Genomic DNA, 20,194 nt, shown 5'->3' with positions numbered 1-20,194 from the left:
TACCGGGGCACCTCCTCCTTCGCCCTGCTCAGCCCCAGGGCAGCTGCAGCCATCGCCCCCTTTCCTCCCACCCAGCCCTTGGCTCTGGGGGGAGGTTGCTCTCATCTGGGCCTCTGGAGGCATTGTGGGGAGCCTTGGGAAGAGAGAGCAGACGGTCCCCACTTTCTCCCCCACACCGTAAGCTGGCACAGATTCCCAACTGTTCATCTCCAGGGGCCTCCGTGCACACACGCCCCCCGGACCTTGAGGGGACTGGGGGAGAATGGTGCCCACAGCCTGGCACATTCCCCTTTTGGGCAAGGCATTCCTGAGCTGGAGCCTGTGAGTGGGAGGGTGGCCACAAGTTGGGGGTGGGGCAGGAGAGCTGGCCTGGAGGAGGAGGGGAGAACCCCAGGTGGGGGTGCAGCTGGAGGCCCATTCTCCCTAGCTGTGTGAGATAACGGGGGGTGCAGTGAATGCGGAGAGGGAAGGGCTTCAGCAGCAAGAGCGCCATTCCTGCCGATGTAATGGGGACATTTGGGGGCCCAGAGGCTGCTTGGGGACAAGTGGCTCCAGAGTGTGGCCCTTCCAGGCTGTCCAGTGAGCTTCCGGTCTGGGCCCTCTTGGCCTGCTGCCAGCCTGGGCCCCAGCTACGTGGTGACTGGGGGGGGGGGGCTCTGGCTGAATACCCCCTCCTGCTCAGGCCCGCCAGCAGTCCTAGCCTTTGTGCTGTCAATCCCCAGCGCCCCAGTAACGATGCCCATCATTCCGGCCCAGAAGGGAGTTCTAGGAGTGTCTGGCCGAGATGAAGGCTGCGCTCCCAAAGGAGGCCTAGCTTGGGTCAGCGTGCCTTTTGACTCTTCTGCCAGACCTCTACCCGTATTGTGCTGCACAAAATGTCCCGAGCTCCCCCTTGTCCACCTTTAAGGAGCCCTTTACGACTCCCGCCGAGACCACCTGTTCCGTCTCAGCAGCCATGGGCCCCGAGTTCAGATTCCGCTGTATAGAATGGGCCTGGTTTCTCGGTGCCAGAATACCCTGGGTCTGGCCCCGCCCCCTCTTCCCGGTCGGCTCCTCCCCCAGGCCCGGGCGGCCGGCCTGAGTCACGTGGCGCGCGGGGGTTTCCCCGCTCCACCCGCCGTGACGTAACGGGTCGGGCCGGGCCAATGGGGGCGGCGGGCTCCGCGGCGCCGGGGAATTCCGCGGCCCCGCCCCCCAGGCCTCCCGCTGCCTCCCCCGCCCCCCGCGGCCCGGCCCGGCCCGGCTCCGGCTCCGGCTCCGGCACTGGCTCGGCTCTGTTGCGGCCCCGCAGGGAGCCTGCTCAGCTCAGAGCCCTCCGCGCCCCCAGCCCCGGGGCCCCGGGGCCCTGCCATGCGGAGGAGCGGCCGCCCGGCCCGCTCGGCCCACGGCGCCCCTACCGCGGCCGCCTCCTCCGTGCTGGCCGCCATGGGTGAGAGCCTCTCCCGCTGCCACTGAGGGCCAGAGATCGGGAAGGCCAGTGGAGGGGGTGGGAGGCACAGAAGGCAGGGGAGAAGGGGCAGGAGCGGGGGAGAAGGGGAGCGGAAGGCAAGGGGGAGGGGCAGAAGCAGGAGGGGTTGCGCGCAGAGGGCAAGGCCGGCGGCCCCCGGGAAGCGGAGATGGGGCAGAGGCAGGGAATAGGACAGGCACGAGAGGGCAGAAAGGAGAAGAAGGAGCAGGGGAGGGGAAGGGGAGATCCTCAGTCGGGCAAAGCTGAGGCAGAGGCAGAACCGAGGGGAGGGAAATAGGGGCAGAGCTCACTAGGAAAAGAGGCCCCCTCCCCATGAAGACAGCTGTGAGGAGGGGAGCCCCCCCCAGGCCAGAGATGGGGAGGCTCTCGGCCTCCTCCTCCCCTTCTCAGAGGAGAGGGGGCAGAGAGAAGAAAGAAGGGGGAGAGCAGGAAAAGGGGGGGCAGGAGGGGAACCCCCACCCCAAATAGGAGGGAAGGAGCAGTTACTTCCCAGGAGACAATGGGGGAGAAAGAGAAAGGCACAGGGGCCGGGCCCTGCTCTGACAGAGTCCCAAATTCCGCTCCTCCCTAGGACCCACTGACATCCCAGCCTTGGCTCTGCCCACATCTCGGACCACAGGTGGGTAAAAGCGGGCGCTCAGTATGGCCGCTGGCACATAGTAGGTGTTCAGGAAAGGATTTCTGGACCTTGGACCTCAGGCTCCTCTTTGTAAATGGAAAGACTTCATTCCCTGACTTCTCCCTTCCCTCCTAGCTTGGAGTGCAGAGGAGTAAACTGGAGGCCAAGGAGGGCCAGTGATTTACCCAAGGTCACACGGGTGGTCAGCGGCAGACCTGGGATTCGAATTCAGACCCTCCACTTGCTCCCTCTTAGCTCTGCTGTTCTATGCTCTGGCCTTCTTTGATCTTCTCAGGTCTCTCCCCGCTCTGACATTTCGTGTTCTAGTTCCCTCCCAGCCCTGACCTTTGGTGGTTTCATTTTTGTTGGGCTGCTGCTCGGTGAATTTACCTTCTCACTCTTTCTGATTGGAAGGGAAGCACACAGTTCCCTGGCCTCGAGCTGGGTGGGGAGGAGAAAGGTCGCCCCAAGAACCAGGAAGTGTGCGGCCCTGGGCAGGTACCTGGATGGAGCCCCTTGGACCAGCCAGGCCTGGGATTCCCCTTCCCTGCTCCTGTGGAAGTCTTCTGCCCTCTCTAGGGCTCAGGACCGCCTTAGTTTCCCCGTCTGTAAATCGAGGGGCCTGGGGTACATGGAGTCCAAAGTCCCTTCCACCTCCCAGCAGATTTGTATTATGGGGACCCCTGTGGCTCCCCGGGCTGGCACCGGAGGGCCCCGAATGTCAGGCTGAGAGTGTGGCTCCCCCCAGCCTGCTTTCTGCTTCTACCCTCGGTGTCTCTCCATGGCCTGGCTCATTCCCTCCCGGGGCACCCTGGGGAGGAGCTCTGTCCAGGCCCAGGGGTGACCCTGGCGGGCAGAGATACCCAGGAAAGGAGGAGGAGGAGGACAGGGCCTGGAAAGCGCCTGCCAGCTCTTAGACGCACTCGCTCCGGACCCTGCCAGCTGGGGATGGAGGAAATGGAATTTGAGGCCTGATGAGGCCATTTAGATGAGAGCCTGGGCCTCGGGCGAGGGGATTGGATGAGGAAGCCCGGGGACCTCGACTGCTGGACGGGGCCCCAAAGAACATTCCCCATGGAGGCCCACCCCTGTGTGACCTTGGGTAGATCATTTTATTACTATGGGCCTCCCCTTCTTCATCTGCCCAATAGCTGCCGAGATCTCCTTTGGCTCCAGATGATCCTAAGAAAATTAGGCCTAAGGGGGGAATGGGGAGGGAGGCCTGGGCAGGCCTGGGACTCCACTAGGGCAGGAGAGGAGGGAGGCCTTATGGGAGAGGCTGCCTCTGCCCTATGCCAGTCCTGGGCCAGGCCCCCCGCAGGCCTCGGGGAGCTCCGGGGATGAGGCACTCCATGCCAGTTACGATCTCGATCTCGGAGCGAATGAACAGACCCTTCCTTAATGGATGGCCTGCGGGTTCTGCGGTCCACCTTGGGGGTGGGAGGTGGCGGGCGGGTCCTGGTCCCGCTGGGTTTCTGATCTCTCTCCTCTCTCTTCCCCTACAGATGAGCTGGGTAAGTGTGTGTGTGGGGGGGGGGGACCCTCCGGGAGGAGCAGGCCTGGGGGAGGCGGGACCCTCGGGGAGGGGGCTGGCAGCTCCTGGGGGAGGAGGGGGCCGGCCGGAGCGGTCACAGGGAGGACTGACTCCGCTGTCCCGGGACCTCAGACATCATCGACGAGTACATCAAAGAGAATGGCTTCCGCCTGGAGCGGGCCCCTTCTGGGGAGGGAGGCCTCCGGCTGGTCCCGCGCGGCCCGGCCTCCCTGAGCACCGTGACTCTGGGGTGCCCGCCCCCCCCGCCCCCGCTCCCGCCGGCCTGGCCCAGCCCTCGGCCCCACCTGGTCATCACGGAGCAGCCCAAGCAGAGGGGCATGCGCTTCCGCTACGAGTGTGAAGGCCGCTCCGCCGGGAGCATCCTCGGGGAGAAAAGCACGGAGGCCAGCAAGACCCTGCCGGCCATCGAGGTGGGTGCCGGGGGGAAGGGGGGGAGGGCTGGCGAGGCCCGGGAGGGGCCTTCACGTCACCTCCTGCCCTGCAGCTCCGGGACTTCGGGGGCATCCGGGAGGCCGAGGTCACGGCGTGCCTGGTGTGGAAGGACTGGCCCCACCGGGTTCACCCCCACGGCCTCGTGGGCAAGGACTGCTCCGACGGCATCTGCCGCGTCCGGCTGCGGCCCCACATCAGCCCCCGGCACAGGTACCCGTGCCCCGCGCCACTCCACATAAAGCCCCGGCTGCCACCGCCTTCCCGGCGCTTAGCCGAGCGGGGCCTGGCTTTGCCCGGGCCGGCGGGCGCCTCCTCTGGGGGCGGCCTCCGATGTCCAGCCTGAGGGACGTGTGCAGCGACCCAGGGGGCCGTGCAGCTCTTCACGACCACCCTCCCCGCCGTCCCCTCCGGGGCTCCGCAGACGAAGGGTCCAGGTATCCCGGGGGAGTCTCCCGCCTCGTCCTCTGGGCCTCTTTGAACCCACTCCGGCCTATTTTGCCCTGGTTTTGCTTCGACACTCAGAAGCGATTCCTTGGGTGGACGTTGGCATTATGTAGTCAATCGTAAAAGCAGCTCTCCCAGAATTCCCAGAAAGGATGTGGCCGCCGACTGCTCGAGGGCCGGGCTTCCCCCACCACCAGGCCGCCCTGGTCAGCCCTCCTGTCTGGGTGTCCCGTCCCCCGTAGAACGGAAGTTTCTGGAAGGCAGGCCCGCTGCTTCTCTGTTCATCCCTGGGTGACAGAGAGCGGAGCCGCAGCTTTAGGCCCGGCACGGAGGAAGCACGTGCCGGGTCTTTGTGCGTGCGTTCCTTGGTCCCACCTTAGCATTGGCGAGCCAGTGGCTTTCCCAGCTTCAGGCCCCCCCCACCTCCTGGGCCCTCCAAGTCTGATGGGCCGGGCCCAGGCTGCTTCTCAGCCCAGGGGGGAGGTTTGGGACCTCAGGGTTCCCAGTCGAGGTCAGTCTGCCCCTCCCCGACCCCAGGCCTCAGTTCTCCAGTTCGAGACTACTTTCTCCAGACCAGGCCCTCTGGAATCTTGGCCGGACACCACACGGGGTGGCGGTGGTCCCTGCTGCAGGGCCCCGCTGCAGGCCTCCGAGGGGGCCGGGGGTGTCCCAGGCCCCTTCCCTCGGAGATGTGGAGGACAGGAGGAGGGCCGAGACAGGGAGGAGGAAAATGACTTCTTTCTTTGTCTGTTCTGGCACTCTGCTGCCCTCCCCTCAAAAATGGAGCTTCAACAATTTGGGGATTCAGTGTGTCCGCAAGCGGGAGATTGAAGCTGCCATTGAAAGGAAGATTCAGCTCGGAATTGACCCCTACAATGGTGAGGGGCCCTCCCTCTCCCTATCCTGCCCCTGGCTCCCTGCCCCGCTCCCCAGCTTCCCCCGCAGGCCCCTCTTCCTCCACTTGTCTTTCCTTTTCCCTCCCTCTCATCCAGGCTCCCTGCCAGGGAAGTGGGGGGAGGTGGGCACCCAGATCCCCTCCTCATGGCTTTCTTTCCTTGGCTCCCTACTCCCCAGCTGGCTCCCTTAAGAACCATCAGGAAGTGGACATGAATGTTGTGAGAATCTGCTTCCTGGCCTCCTACCGTGATGCCCAGGGCCAGCTCCGCAGGCTGGATCCCGTGCTCTCTGAGCCTGTGTATGACAAGAGTGAGTGTGGAAGAGCTTGATCCTGGAGGGCGGGCTGGGAGGGGCCGAGGGGAGGGGCCTAGAACAGGGACTCTCAGGGGGAGGAGCCTAGAACAGGGAATATCAGGGGGAGGAATATCAGTGGGGAGGGGCCTAGAACAGGGAATATCAGCAGGGAGGGGCCTAAAACAGGGAATATCAGTGGGGAGGGGCCTAGAACAGGGAATATCAGTGGGGAGGGGCCTAGAACAGGGAATATCAGCAGGGAGGGGCCTAGAACAGGGAATATCAGTGGAGAGGGGCCTTAGACAAGTAGTATGGGGGAGGGGCCTTAAAACAGGTAGTGTCTGAGGGGAGGGGCCTAGAACAGGGAATATCCATGGGGAGGGGTCTTAGACAAGTAGTACCAGAAAGGGAGGGGCCTTAGAACAGGGAGTGCTCCCCCCTCCAAGGACCTGAAATTTCAATGATTCTGACTTTCTAGAGGAGGAGGGATTAGCAGGTGCCTAGAGATGAAATGTCTCTCCCAATATGATACCTGATACTGAGGCCTCTAGGCAGCACAGTAGACAGACAGGGCTGTGCCTGAAGTCAGGCAGACTCAGATTCCTGAGTTCAAATCCAACCTCTTACTAGCCATGTGACCCAGGGCAAGTTGCTAAACCTCTGCCTCAGTTTCCTCAACTGTAAAATGGGGAGGTAATAGCATCTGCCTCTCAGGGTTGTTTGGAGGCTCAGATAAGATTATCAGAAAGCACTTAGCACAGTGCCTGACACTTAGTAGGTGCTATAATGGCTTATTACCTCCCCATCCTTGACTCAGTTGTAGGATTTTAACCAAGTTTTCTGACTTTAAATCTAAAGCTTTCTCTGCTATTTCACAGTCAGGGCATTCTCTCCTTTCTCTCCAAGCCCATGGCTTCTATTTGTGCCTCAGTTTCCTCCCTTCCTGCCTAGACTCTGGGTCCTGCCTTCAGTCTCTTCAATTCTGGCTCCCTTAGCCAGACCATTGCATTCCCCTTCCTATACTGCTGTCTCAGACCCCTAGGACGCCCCCTTCTTGGGGACCTTCCTGGGATGTGGTCCATCCTCCTGGCCCTTCTGCCCCCCCCCCCAACTGCCTCAGACCTGTCTCTGGGACCAACAGGGTCTCCCTTTGCCATCTCAGGCAGGCGCATGCCTGGAATCCTCCCGGAGAGCTCCCTGCCCTTCTCCGGGACACCCTTCGTGCCCTCCTTTATGGCCTTTATTTCTCTAGCAGCTTCCTGTCTCCAAGCTCTGCTCTCCCTTCAGGGATGTTGCCTGGGTTCCCAGAATCCTCAACAAATGTTTCTCCCTAATCCAACCTCTTCCTGCCTCTCCCCATGCTTGGCTCCCTGAGCCTTCCTGGCGTCCTGACCGTGCTTGTTCCACAAGAGTATCTCCTATTTGCTGTATGGAGTGCTGCTTAGCGGGTGTGAAGGGAATCGAAAGGCAGCTAAGTGATATAGTGGATAGTATGCGTGTGACCCTGGACAAGTCATTGAACCTCTCTGCCTCAGTAAAATGGAGAGAATTCTAGCCATTCCTTCCCGGGGTTGTTGTGAGGCTCAAATGAGATCATATCTGGAAAGGGTTTTATTAACCTAAAAGTGATCTGTAAGTGCTAGCTATGGTTATTAATGAAATGGAATGGGGAGCGGGAGCCTTAGGGCCCGCTTCCTCCTCCTTTTTCTTGGATAGAGGCTTAGATATTGAATTCATGGGCTGCCTTTCCCCTTTGTGCATCCCTCCAGAGTCCACAAACACATCAGAACTAAGGATTTGCCGAATCAATAAGGAGAGCGGCCCCTGTACCGGAGGAGAGGAATTGTACCTGCTCTGTGACAAGGTGCAGAAAGGTGAGGGAGGGAATTCACCAGAATGGGAAGGGTGAGCAGAGAGGTGGGACTGAGAGGTCAGAACCTGGGCCCAAAAGAGGCCCAGAGATGGTCAGCGAAAGGCACGGTTGGAAGGAACCTTGGCATTAAGAATGTTGGGCTCTCAAAAATTCTAGAATTGGAAGGGGACTTGAGACTCACAGAATTCTAGACGGGGAAGGACTCTTAGACCCTTGGAATTCTAGAGTGGGGAGGGCTCTTAGATTCACAGAATTTTAGAGTGGAAAGAACTTTAGATGCATAGAATTCTAGAGTGGGAAGGGCTCTTAGATTCATAGAATTCTAGAGTGGGAAGGACTCAGACCCTTGGAATTCTAGAGTGGGGAGGGCTCTTATATTCACAGAATTCTAGATTGGAAAGGACTTTTGATACATAGAATTCTAGAGTGGGAAGGGCTCTTAGATTCACAGAATTCTAGAGTGGGAAGAACTTTAGATGCGTAGAATTCTAGAGTAGGAAGGGCTCTTGGACCCAGAATTCTAGATGGGAAAGGACTTTAAGCTCATAGAATTCTAGAGTGGGAAGGGCTCTAAGATTCACAGAATTCTAGAGTGGGAAGGACTCTTAGACCTTTGGAATTCTAGATTAGAAAGAACTTTAGACACTTAGAATTCTAGATTGGAAAGGACTTTAGGCTCATAGAATTCTAAAGTGGGAAGGAACTTTAATTAAAGTCAAGGAATTCTAGGGTTGGAAGAGACCTTAGAGTTCTAGAGTGAGAAAGCCCTCAGAATTCAAGGTGCAAGGGGCTTTGGACTCAGCCTTTTAGAACTGGGAGAAGCCTTAGAATCATGGAATTCTAGGAAATAAGTTTTGCATGATAATATATTTCTAACCCAGATTGAATTGCTAGAGGAGGAGGGACAAGGAGACAGCATGAATCCTATAACTTTGGAAAACTTATGTAGAAATTTGTTATTGAAATAAAGATTAGAGTCATGGAATTCTAGAGCAGGAATTCACAGAATTCTAAAGTTAAGGAACTTTAGACTCAGAATCCTAGAGACTTCAAATTCCCAGAATTCTAGAGTTACAAGGAGCCTTGGACTGAGAGAAGTGTAGAATCGGGGGAAATTTTGGCTCGAGGAATTCTAGAGTCGCAAGGGGCCTTAGAATCTTGGAATTCTAAAGCAGGAAGGGACTTTAATGTCATGGGATAGTAGAATTGGAGAAGTTCCTGGACGCCCAGAGGTTGCGAGTAGAAAGGGGCCTTGGCATCCACTCACAGAATTCTAGAGTGGAAAGGAACATCTCGAGCATCCGGGCCAGCATCACTTCTTGAGTTGGGGAAACTGAGGCTAAGCAAGGGGCAAGGAAATTGTCGAAAGTCACATCCTTGGGTTAGCGCCAGAGCCAGAGAAAGGCAGGGTGGATTGGGAGTCCGGAGGCAATGAAGTCGGGGGGAGGGGGCCCCCCTCGCTGGAGGCCTGGGGGGAGGGGAGGGCCGGCCCCGGCCTGCCCTTGGTCTCCATCACTCTCCCTCCCTCCCCCCCCAGAGGACATCTCTGTGGTGTTCAGCACGGACTCCTGGGAAGGCCGGGCTGACTTCTCCCAGGCTGACGTGCACAGGCAGATTGCCATAGTGTTCAAGACTCCGCCCTATGAGGACTTGTCCATCCCCGAGCCAGTCACCGTCAACGTGTTCTTACAGCGACTCACGGACGGCGTGTGCAGTGAGCCGTTGCCCTTCACGTATCTGCCTCTGGACCACGGTAACTCCCTCCCCGTCTTCCACCTCAGCCTGGGGGGCTCTCCCTGCCCCCCCCTTCCCGAGGCCAGCTGAGGACTAGAATCTCGGAGGTTCCCTGCATCCCCCTCGACTGCTCCATCACACACACAAGGACAGCAGAAACCCCCTCTAGCAAATCCTTCCAAAGCGCTTGTCAAGCCTCTACTTGCAACCTTTCTGTGATGGGGAGCTCACTCCCTCTTAAGGCAGCCCATTCCGCCATGAGAAAGTTCTGATGGTTTGGGGGCTCATTTCCACTCAGGGACGCTTGCTTCAGACTCGCTTGTGACCAGGGCACAGGGCTTGGCACCGGGTGTCTGTGAGGCTAGCCTTGTTTTTGAACCCTTATCTTCCTTCCTGGAGTCCGTAGTGAGGATCGATCCCAAGGCTGGAGAAGAGGGAAGGGCTGGGCAATGGGGTCACCCAGCTAGGAAGCATCTAGGGCTGGACTGGCATCCAGGACTTCCGTTCTCTAGACCCGACTCTTAGTCCGCTGAGCTGCCCAGCTGCCCCCACATTCGGTGTATGTTGGCAAGGACGAGGAGTCCAGCCGCCAGTGCTCCTCCAGCCTTTCCTTGAGGATCTCCAGGAGAAGCGGGCCCTCCCGCTCCAGAGATCGGCCAGTTTTCCCTTTCCGCGTCCCCCCGGAGCACGCGGGGCCGGCGCGCTGTCCCAGAAGTCCCCAGCCTCCTCGGGCTAAGCAGCCCTGCCTGGGCCTTCCCTTCGCGATTCCTCCCCTTGGGCGTCCCCGTCTCTTCGGGCAGCTGAGGAGCGCACGGTCCTGGGGGCAGCCCCGCGGGCCCTCCCCAGCCTGCCCTCTTCCTCCCCAGACAGCTACGGCGTGGACAAGAAGAGGAAGCGAGGGATGCCGGATGTCCTGGGAGAGCTGAGCAGCTCAGGTGGGAGCCCGTCGCTTCTCCTGCCCCCGCCCTGGCCCTTCCGCCTGTTCTCCCCCCCAAAGGAAAGCAACCCTTTACCCGCCGAGAGCAGATGGTTGCTCTGGGACTCCCATGTGAGCCGGGGACCCCGGGGAGAAGAATGAGGGGTGCTGGTGGCCCGGGGGAGACGGGGGGCCGTCAGCGTGGAAGGGAGCTCACGTCCTCCCAAGGGAGCCGTTACGCCCGGAGGCAGCTGATGGCTGGGAAATCCAAACTGGGCCGGGCAGTGCTTGGTGCCTCTCCAAGCCTCCGATTCCACCCGAGAAGAGGGGCTCTGAGACACGGTCTGGTCCAAGGGCTTGATCTTCCACACGAGGGATCTCGGAGTCTGGAGGGGAAAGCCTGAGGTCCCTTAGCTACTGAGCCCTCAGAGCCGCAATTCGAACCCAGGCCTCCTGGGGCTCCGCGTACTTTCGCTGCCGGCCTCCTGAGCCTTCAAGGGCTCGAGGCCTGGCAGCCCGGTGCTTAGCAGCCTTAATAGCGACCTCTTATTGCCATGTTCTTCATTAACTCTCGCCTCAAATTCTTCATAGTAACTGATACGAGTCACTAATTAATAATCACCTTATGTGGGGGTGCTGGGAGGACATGGGGCCCGCTATGGGGACGATGGTGCCGATTCCTCCCGCAGATCCCCACGGCATCGAGAGCAAACGTCGGAAAAAGAAGCTGGTCTATTTGGACCATTTCAGCCCCACGTCTAGTGCCGGTAAGACTAAAGGATGGGGGGCAGATGGTAGCTCAGTGGATGGAGAGCCAGGCCTAGAGACGGGAGGTCCTGGGTTCCAATCTGGCCTCAGACACTTCCCAGCTGGGTGACCCTGGGCAAGTCCCTTGACCCCCATGGCCTAGCCCTGACCACTCTTCTGCCTTGGAGCCAATCCACAGTAGTGACTCCAAGACAGAAGGTGAGGGTTTAAAAAAAAAAAAAGGACTAAAGGATGGAGGGGAGGGAACACTGGACAGCTGGAACCCTGGGCTCCTCCCGGCTGAGGCTAAGAGGGACACCCTCCGCCCCTCTCTTGGGCTTTGTGTGCATTCTTCACATCTCACCTGTCTGAGACTTACTGGTCCCATTTGGCAGAGGAGGAAACTGAGGCAAGGAGAGGGGGAAGGGAATAGCCTCCTGTTTTAGCCGGTGTTCCTTTCCAGCCCAGCAACTGCCCATCTGAGGCTAAATGAGATGAAGATTAGCTTTAGGACTGTAGCAAAATGTAAAATAAGCCCACAGGCGCCAATAATGTTTCCAAGGAGCAGCAACAAAAGGGATATCAAGGTAGCAAGCATTTATGAAACGCCTACTACGTGCAGGGCACCCTGCCAAGAGCTGGGTAGACAAAGAAAAGGCAAAAACACAACCCCTGCCCCTCAGGGAGTCGAATTCCAACGGGAGGAGACAGCATGTACAAGCTGGGCAATATCAGATATATACAGAGTAACTAGATTACCTCAGAAGAGAACGCAACTCTAGCCAGGGACGTGCCATAGCTACACAATGCAACAAAAATATCTAGGAGTTGATCTACCTAAGTACATTCGACACCTGTGGAAGCCCATTTACAAAGTGCTGCTTAAAGAAATAAAGAACAACTTAGATAAATAACTGGAGGGGGGTTGGTTCAGTGCACATGGTTGGGACATGCCAACATGAAACAATGTTGATACTCCATATATTAATTTACAGATTTAGCGCTATTCTAATCAAACCACCAAGAGGATGCCTTATGGAAAAGTCATAAAGAGATGAATTTAGAGGAACAAAAGAACTAGAATCAATCAGTTAGCAAGCATTTGTCGTGGGTCCAACATGTGCTAGGTGAGGGGAGTACATATAGGATAGATCCAAGAGAACCTTACATTCTCACGTGGAAGACAAAAGGACCTCTCTTGGCAAATGCAGAGGTCGGGAAGGAAATAAATGCAGTCTGTACAAAGGGTGCAGGGTGACTTGGGTGAGAGGGCACATCAGGAAGGGCTTCCCGTCAGGAATGTTAGACTTCCCCACTCCTTATTCCATCTCTCTCTCCCTCTTCCTTCTCAAGATGTATTAAGGATGCATATCTATTTCTACGTACATTGGTGACTTCAAGGTAGGAAATTCCTAGTAGGGAAGAACTCTCTGACCCATTGGAGGAGGAGTAACTGTGAGGAAAGGCTTGCCTGGGGACCCCTGAGATATTGAGTGACTTGTCCAGAGTCGCCCAGCTAATGTGTCCAAGTCAGGACTTGAACTTGGGTCTTCCTGACACCAAATGCTAGACAGTGGGAGATCGAGAACAGTTCCTGAATTAGTCCGTCATGGATCAAGGTCCCATTTGGGATCCTCTGATACAGAAGCTTGTGTGACCCCCAGCAGGTCACCTGGAGTGTCGCTGACAATCCTCCGTCGCTCTAGGTTGTAGAGAGACACATACAGAAGATGGGAGCCAAGGTAGATTACTGAGAATGAAAACAAAGGAGTGCCACGATCCTTTAAGTGGTACCAGGGATTCTAAAGCTCAGAAGGGGCTGAGGCTAGCTAGGGAGGAAAAGGGAAGGGAAAGAGCCTTCAGATACTTTGAATAGTGCCTAGTGCCCCAGCCACTGTGCTTTTACAAACATTATCCCCTTTGATCCCTGGGACTACCCTGTGAGGTAGGTGCTGTTATCATCCCCATTATACAGTTGAGGAAACTGAGGCAGGCAGAGATGAGATGCCTGGCCCAGGCCACATAGCTAGGGAATATTTAAAGCTGGATTCAGACTTAGGTCTTGACATGTTTTTTGCTGAGTCTAGGCTCGGCTCTATCCCTGCACGTCCCGCCTGTACTTGCTGTTGTCCCTGCTCACCTTATTGCAGTCATTTTTTCATTGTTATCCTTCTAGTTCCTCCATCTTTACCTTGCTCAGGCAATAGCATGACCTGTTCTTGATGAAGCCAAGCTTGTTCTCTGCAGTCGCTGCTTCCTTTTCTAAATGTTCACCCATCATCCCTTTAATGGTATTCTCAGGATGTCCCCAGGATTGAAGTACAGTCTGCTGCTGTTTTTGTTTTTGTTTTTTTAATTTTTGCAGATCTGGGCAACATTGTGTTGTTTAGTCATTTCAGTCGGGTCTGACTCTTCGTGACTCCATTTGGGGTTTTCTTGGCAAAGAGACTTGCCGTTTCCTTCTTCGGCTCATTTTACAGATGACGAAACTGAGGCAAAAAAAGGGTTAAATGACTTGCTCAGGGTCACATGGCTGGCAAGTGTTCGAGTCTGGATTTGAACTCAGGAAGGGGGAATTCTTCCTGACTCCAGGCCTGGCACTCTAGTAACCATTATTGTTCCATCCTTCCCAGTCCAGAGATCATTCTCCTTGGTAGAAAATAGAGAATTCCCTTCAGAGGTGAAGGATGCAGCTTGACCTTCTCTTTTCCTTTTCAAAAAACCCTTTCAGGACCCGCTAAGTGGTTCAGTGGGCAGAGAGCCAGGCCTGACGATGGGAGGTCCTGGTTTCCAATCTGGCTTTAGACACTTCTTCGTTGTGTGATCCTGGGCAAGTCACTTGACTGGACCTGGCGCGTAGTAGTGATCCTGAGGCCGTGTGCAGGGGTTTAAAAGGAGCCTCGGAGCATTGTTCTGTGGCTTTAGAGAGGCCTCGGCCCGGTGGGGGAAAGCCTGGACTCCCCAAGGTTGGCCGATGAGCAGAACTGAAAAGGCTTCGAGCGCAGAGCTAGTGAGGGACCCCGCGTGGCGCTGGCTACAGGGAAGTGATTCTGTTCTCTTTATCGCTGGCTCACGAGCTCTTGTTAGCTGTACGGCCTCGACAGCAGATCCTTCCTCCTTCTTTGGACCTCAGTTTCCTCAGCTGTAAAATGAGGGGGTTGGGTCGGATGCCTTCTGGGCCCAGGTCCAGGACCCTGCGGTTCCTTAGCGCCGGGAACTCCTCCTGCCAGCCTGGATCGGCGTTTGTTCTTAGGAAGTAGCTGGCCCTCAGCTCAAGTGACTGGCCCAAGGTCACAGGACCCTGTTGTTGTTTCAGTCAGAGCTCATTCCAAAGGGGAGGCCCCTAAGCGGCTTGCCCAGCCCGCCGTCCCTTCTGGTCTCTGTCTTCCGTCAGCCTCCTCGACGACCCCCCTTGTCTGCGCCCCTCCTTGGCCCTCAGCGCCGCCAGCTTTTCTCGACTCGGACCCTGTGCCCGCTCCAGAAGGCGGTCAGAGGTGGCCCCAGAGCGCTAGAGGGCCAAGGCTGAGGAGAGCAGCTGGCATTGCTGTGGCCCTTCAGGGTTTGCAAAACCCTGCAAATACGCGCTCATCTCCTCCTCGAAACGGCCTTGGCAAGCACCTGCGGTCGTCTTCCCATTTTGCAGCTGAGGAGACGGACCCAGACAGATTCAGTGACCTGTCCAGGGCCACACAGCAATACATTTTTGAAGCTAAACTTGAACTCGGGTCTTCTTGACTTCAGGCCCTGCGTACTATCCAGTGCATCGCCTAGCTGTCAGGGTTGCCATTGGAGGCTAATAGGATCTAGGCTTGGGCAAAAATCGTCCAACTCCCCCATTTGACAGATGAGGAAACTGAGGCCAAGAGAGGGGAAGGGCCCTGTCCAAGGCCACCGAGGTCGTCAGTAGTAGGGATGGAATTTGGACCCGGATTCTGGGCTCTTACCCCCCCTGCCCCCATGTCTCCTGTGCGGCTCCTTATCGCTCTAGAATACATAGAATGTCGAGTCTGCAGTAGTGCGATGTGTAGTAAATCAGTGGAGCACGTACGCTACGATAGCTCAATGGCTGGCCCAGATCTGGGGTCATCCCTAGGAGGAACTTCTGGTGCGGAAACTCCCTCCTCCGACGTGGACTGACTGTTCATCTGTAGATCTGTAAATCAGCGCCTGGGGCAGACCCCTCATTTATGGATCGACGGACGCCTTGGCCCTTCCGTCTGAATCACCGCTGTCACTTGGTTCCCAGGCACTGGGGGTGAAGTGACTTGCCCAGGCTCACACGGCAGCACTTGCTTCTTTTAGGACAGTGAGAGTGCCTTTTGGATTTTCCCTTCCAAAAACAAAAAGAACGTTGAGGGAAGTCGAGGAGATGGAGCTTCCCAGGAGCCCGCTGGGCAGCCTGCGCTGGGAGGGGGCATTTCCGGGCTAAAAGGAGCAGCTGGGAGCCGCCCTGGCGGGGACGCCGGCCCTCAGCTAACTCCCTTGTCCCTGCCGTCCCGGCAGCTCTCCCTTTCCTCTCACCAGCTTCCCTGATGCCGGAGCCCGATTTCTTGCTGCCCGTGAGCCTGCCCGGCCTGGAGCCCCCCGGCGGCCCCGACCCCCTGGACGACTACGGCTTACCCTACGAGCAGTCCTCGCACTTCTTCACCACCATGCCGGACCTGTTCTCGGGGCCCGGGGTCGGGGCTGGGGCCGAGGGGGAGACCCCGACAGAGCCCCACAGCCCGGAACTGCTGAGCCTGGACTCCTACCCGGCCCCGGCCTATGCGGGAGAGGCCACCGCAAGCCTGGTGGGCAGCAACATGTTCCCCAACCAGTACCGGGAGGGGGCCTTTGGGGGGAGCGGCCTCCTGCCCCCGGGGCCTGAGGCCACATAGCGGCGCCCAGGAGGGGCTCCCCGCTCTCCCCAGGGAGCCACAGCGCCTCCTCTTCTCCCAGACTCTGCGGCCAGCGGGGTGCCTCACCTTCGTCGGGGGAGGCCTTGCACGAGCCAAGCTCCCCCGACCCAACCGGGTTCCCCACCTGGAGCAGCTGCCAGAGACAGACCTTCCTCTGCACTGCCTACCCCGGCCTCCTCTGGGCCTCGAGCGGCTGCTGAGCCGCCCTGCCCTGCCCAGCCAGGCCTCCTGTCCAGGACGATGGCCCCTCCCGGGACAGGCAGGCTCCCCCCGTCCTGACCAGTCAGCTCCGCGCTTCCTAAGTGCCTGCTCTGGTGAGGCAGCCCAGGCCAGCCCGAGCCCGTGGCTCCTCTCCAAGGAAGCGGCCGCCTGGGCCGCCGGCCTCCTTTCCTGGGCTCTTCCCACTCACACAGCCCTGGAGAAGGACGGGAAGCTGGAGGGAGGGAACAGACCTGGCCTGGTCTTTGGGAAGAGGCTGAACCCCCGCCTTCCTTTCTCTTCCCAATAAAAACGTGTGACTTTGTTTCTGGGCCCTTGGGTTCTCTGTGGGAGGGCAGGCGGCAGGTCCTGTAGAACTCGGGTAATAGCTAACCCTATATATAGTTACAGCTCTAAGTTTTCTTCCTCTTTGCTTTCCTCCCTCTCTTCCTTCTTTCCTCCTCTTTCTTCTTCCCTCCCTCCCTCCCTTTATATATTGTTTTAAATACATAACCCTGGGGTTAGATATGGTGGAAATAACTGCTCATTTTACAGATAAGGAAACTAACGCTGGACGGGTGAAGCAACTTGCCCACAGTCAGGCAGTTACTGAGTGATTTGAATTCAGGTCTTCCTGCCCGAGTCGAGAGGCCTGCACACCCCACCACCTGGTTACCTCCCCTTTCCTCCCCTTCAAACATCCCTGGACCCTAAGAACCCGCCCTTTGTCTCCTACCCGGGTTCAAACCCTCCTTTCTCGCCTTTTCTTCCCAGAGTGACCTGCTCATTCACTCAATTAACCTGAGACTATGCCAGACCCTGTTCTTGGTGCCAGGGTGGATACAAAGTCAAAAATGAAATCCTCCCTTAAGGAGATTACATTCTATCCAGGGGAGAGGAAACAACACAGACAAGATTAAGTAAATACAAAGTTACTTACCAGGAAAGGTCCTAGCAGCTGAGACCAGGAAGGATAGCTAGTAAGAACTGGCTGGTATAGGAACTAAAGGCATTCTAGGAGAAGTTGGGAAGGGAGGGCATTCCAGGCATGGGAAACAGCCTTTGCAAGGGCATGGAGGTGAGAGATAGCGTATTGTTTGAAGTACAGGGAGTAGGCTAGTTTAGCCAAACCATATACTTCGTGAAAGGGAGTGATGTGAAATAAGCCTTCTGGAGGTGATAACTGAGGATGGAGAGGGACAAATATATACATCTGAAGGATTTGAAAGGGTCAAAATTAAGAGTTTGACTAAAATATATAATTCAAAGTATTATTGCTTGTTGAAATAATCTTTAATAGCTTTTATTTACAAAAGAGGTGGAGAGTGGAAGTAGAGAAATACAAAAAAAAAAGAAATACAAAAGGTAGAGAAGATGTTTAGCCTGTCTAACTAAACATTGCTGTAGTGCTTGACTCAGCCAGAACTTATTGACCTTAAACTCTCTCCAGAAGACAGGAAGGGAAAGCCATCTCTCCATACACCCAAGTTCCCTCCAAGAGGCAGGTCAAGACAATGACCAGAGTTGAAGGTGATTCCTGAAGCTGACTATTTCCCTTGAGCCAACTTTCTTCCTTAAGCTGACTTCCTTGGAGTCAACTTACTTTTAGCCTCAGAAATTCAGGGCCTTTTATAGTGGCCTCCTGTCTCCTCCCCTCTTCACAGGGGCCAATCACAGCTTCCAAATCATCTGGCACTGCCCAGAGAGCATTGTGGGAAGCAGTTCATACCTTCTGGAGGGGTGGATACTCATCAAAAGTCTTCACAGTTTCTGAGGGGTGTGAACTCTTAAAAGAGTTCACAAGTTTCTGAATGAGTTTAAAAAGGGTGGAGCTCTTCCAAGTATCTTGCTGGCTTCTCAGCAACAAGTAGGGTGTAAATTCACTAAGTGGTTTTTGAGCTCCTCCACCTAGTTCAAGCTTGTATTGATTCAATCAAAAGGTAGACAAAGAAGAGTTAGTCCTGTCTTCACAATCTAGTAAGGTACTTAAATTTGTGTTAACTCAAATTAAAAAAATAAATAAATAAAAGAGTGATTGCCTTAAACGGTGACCACGAAAATATAGTTTGAGATAACACAGGCTTCGGGTAAGTCTCAGACTTGGTCAATATAGGGGAAAGCAATTGAGAAGACACTAATAACTACTAACCTAATGCCTCATCTCTAGAAAATGTTCATAAGGGCTTCCCACCCATGAATGGAGGTCAGCCTCAAGGGGGCATTATCAGGGAACAAGGAAGCTTTTGTTAGCAGTATTGAACAGGGGACTACAGCTTTACCATCATCCCATAGTGTGTGGTGTTGATTCATTAAAAACAAATGTTTTTATGTCCTCAAGAAAATGAAACCTTATAACAAAGTATCTCTCATCCATACCTCAAAATAATTTAAGTGTCCTTTATAACCAAAATATTTACTAAGCACCCACTGTGTGTCAGGTACTGTCTTAAGCACTTTACAACTATTTCATTGGTTCTGCACAAAGGTAGGTGCTATTGTTATTCCCATTTTATAATTGAGGAAACTGAGGCAAAAGTTTATGTGGCTTTCCCAGGGTCACACAGCTAGTATCTGAGGCTGGATTTGAAGCTTGGTCTTCTATCCCCTTCTTTCCAGCCTCTCTATCCACTGTGCCACTAACTGCCTAAAGTAACCTTAGTTGATAGCCTTTTTAGTATAAACAACATGCAAGTTCTAAGACAGGAAGGTGTTTGCTAACTAAAGGAGTTCACCACTGTGATGGCTAAACCAACATAGAACCCAAGTTGAAGAGGACCTCCCTGCAATGGCATTTTGCCGATCTCATCAAACCCCAGAACAGGATCCTTCAAAAGAGTTTGGGGTTGACAATCTACCCAAGAAAGATCAAGTGGATGATGAATGTCTGTCAAGATTACAGCATACAGGAAATTTGAGGTGGTTCAGTAGACAGAGAGTCAGGCCTAGAGACAGGAGATCCCAGATTCAAATCTGATCTCAGACACTTCCTGGCTCTGTGACCCTGGACAAGTCACTTAATCCCTATTGTCTAGCCCTTATGTACTCCTGCCTTGGAACCAATATACATATTAATTCTATAATGGAAAGTGTGAATCTTAAAATCTCTCAGACTCTACCTTAGAAGGTTAAGGTTAGGACCATTCCCCATTTTAAAACAATGGAGGGACTTTGGTCAGGAAGGTGGGAACTCTAACATTATTCCACCCATACTTAGACATACTTTAGGGGAAGATAAAGTTGTAAACTCCTTACTGAACAATGAAAAATACTCAACCCATACTTAAAGTGAAGCAAGAACCCTTAAGCTAGGTCTATTTTTAGATCTAATACAAAGGGGTGCTAAGTACCTATGAAGATCAAATTAATCAGGCAACTTGCAAAGGACAAGATTAGTCTACTCAGGTGTGAATTACTCAAAAGTTTTTAGTCTACTCAGGTGTGAATTAAGATTGGTCAGTCCTTTGGAAAATGTCTACTGTGCTTGATAGACGTAGAAATTTAGGGGAGGTGACATAGGAGAAAATTCTCTTTAAAAGGAGGTCAGAAAGGCTTCTGAGGTTAATTCAGCTTTGGAGCTGAATTTGAGGCTGGTCACTCTCTCAGTGGCTGAACTTGGTTCAGCTTCCTGAGCTAAACTGGAGGGTGTCTCTGAACACTAGAGTTTTGCTTGGAAGATCTTGTGGTGAGTGATTAAAGACTGAATTAGTTTTCTCTCTTAATGCTTAGGTATTCTCTCTCCTTTTCTTTAATTCCTTTATTTGTATTAATTAAAATCTCCATAAAAACCCAGCTTACTTGGGTATTTCATATTTGGGAAATTTTCCCATGGCGACCACTTTATTTTTAATATAAAATCAAGACACAAAAAATTATATTTACAGTTTTGGCAATTCAAAGTCTTGAAACCATATTTTTGTGGTCACCATTTAAGGCAATCACTCTTTTATTCATTTATTTATTTATTTATTTATTCATTCATTCATTTATTTATTTATTTTATTTGAGCATTTCCAAACATTATTCACTAGAGACAAAGATCATTTTCTTCCCCCCCCCCCACCTCTCCCATAGCTGACTCGTGATTCCACTGGGTATCACATATGTTCTTGATTCGAACCC

The 20,194-nt window shown here is 54.6% G+C and overlaps 1 protein-coding gene across 1 annotated transcript; it reads left to right on the top strand.

Moving 5' to 3' along the window:
• Nucleotides 1-1,126: 1,126 nt before the first annotated feature.
• Nucleotides 1,127-16,400, top strand: RELB (RELB proto-oncogene, NF-kB subunit; the record flags this gene model as incomplete). The annotated part of the gene is made up of 11 exons (XM_056826214.1): nt 1,127-1,429; nt 2,040-2,091; nt 3,754-4,052; nt 4,127-4,284; nt 5,305-5,396; nt 5,593-5,724; nt 7,479-7,583; nt 9,120-9,335; nt 10,183-10,251; nt 10,922-10,999; nt 15,483-16,400. Coding segments are annotated over 11 exons (1,878 nt in total), but the record flags the coding sequence as incomplete, so codon positions are not given.
• Nucleotides 16,401-20,194: the final 3,794 nt, after the last annotated feature.

This window comes from Monodelphis domestica, chromosome 4 (assembly GCF_027887165.1).
Source record: "Monodelphis domestica isolate mMonDom1 chromosome 4, mMonDom1.pri, whole genome shotgun sequence".
Taxonomy (NCBI): domain Eukaryota; kingdom Metazoa; phylum Chordata; class Mammalia; order Didelphimorphia; family Didelphidae; genus Monodelphis; species Monodelphis domestica.
Note: the sequence above shows the minus strand (reverse complement) of the source record. Positions and strands in the feature narration are given on the sequence as shown.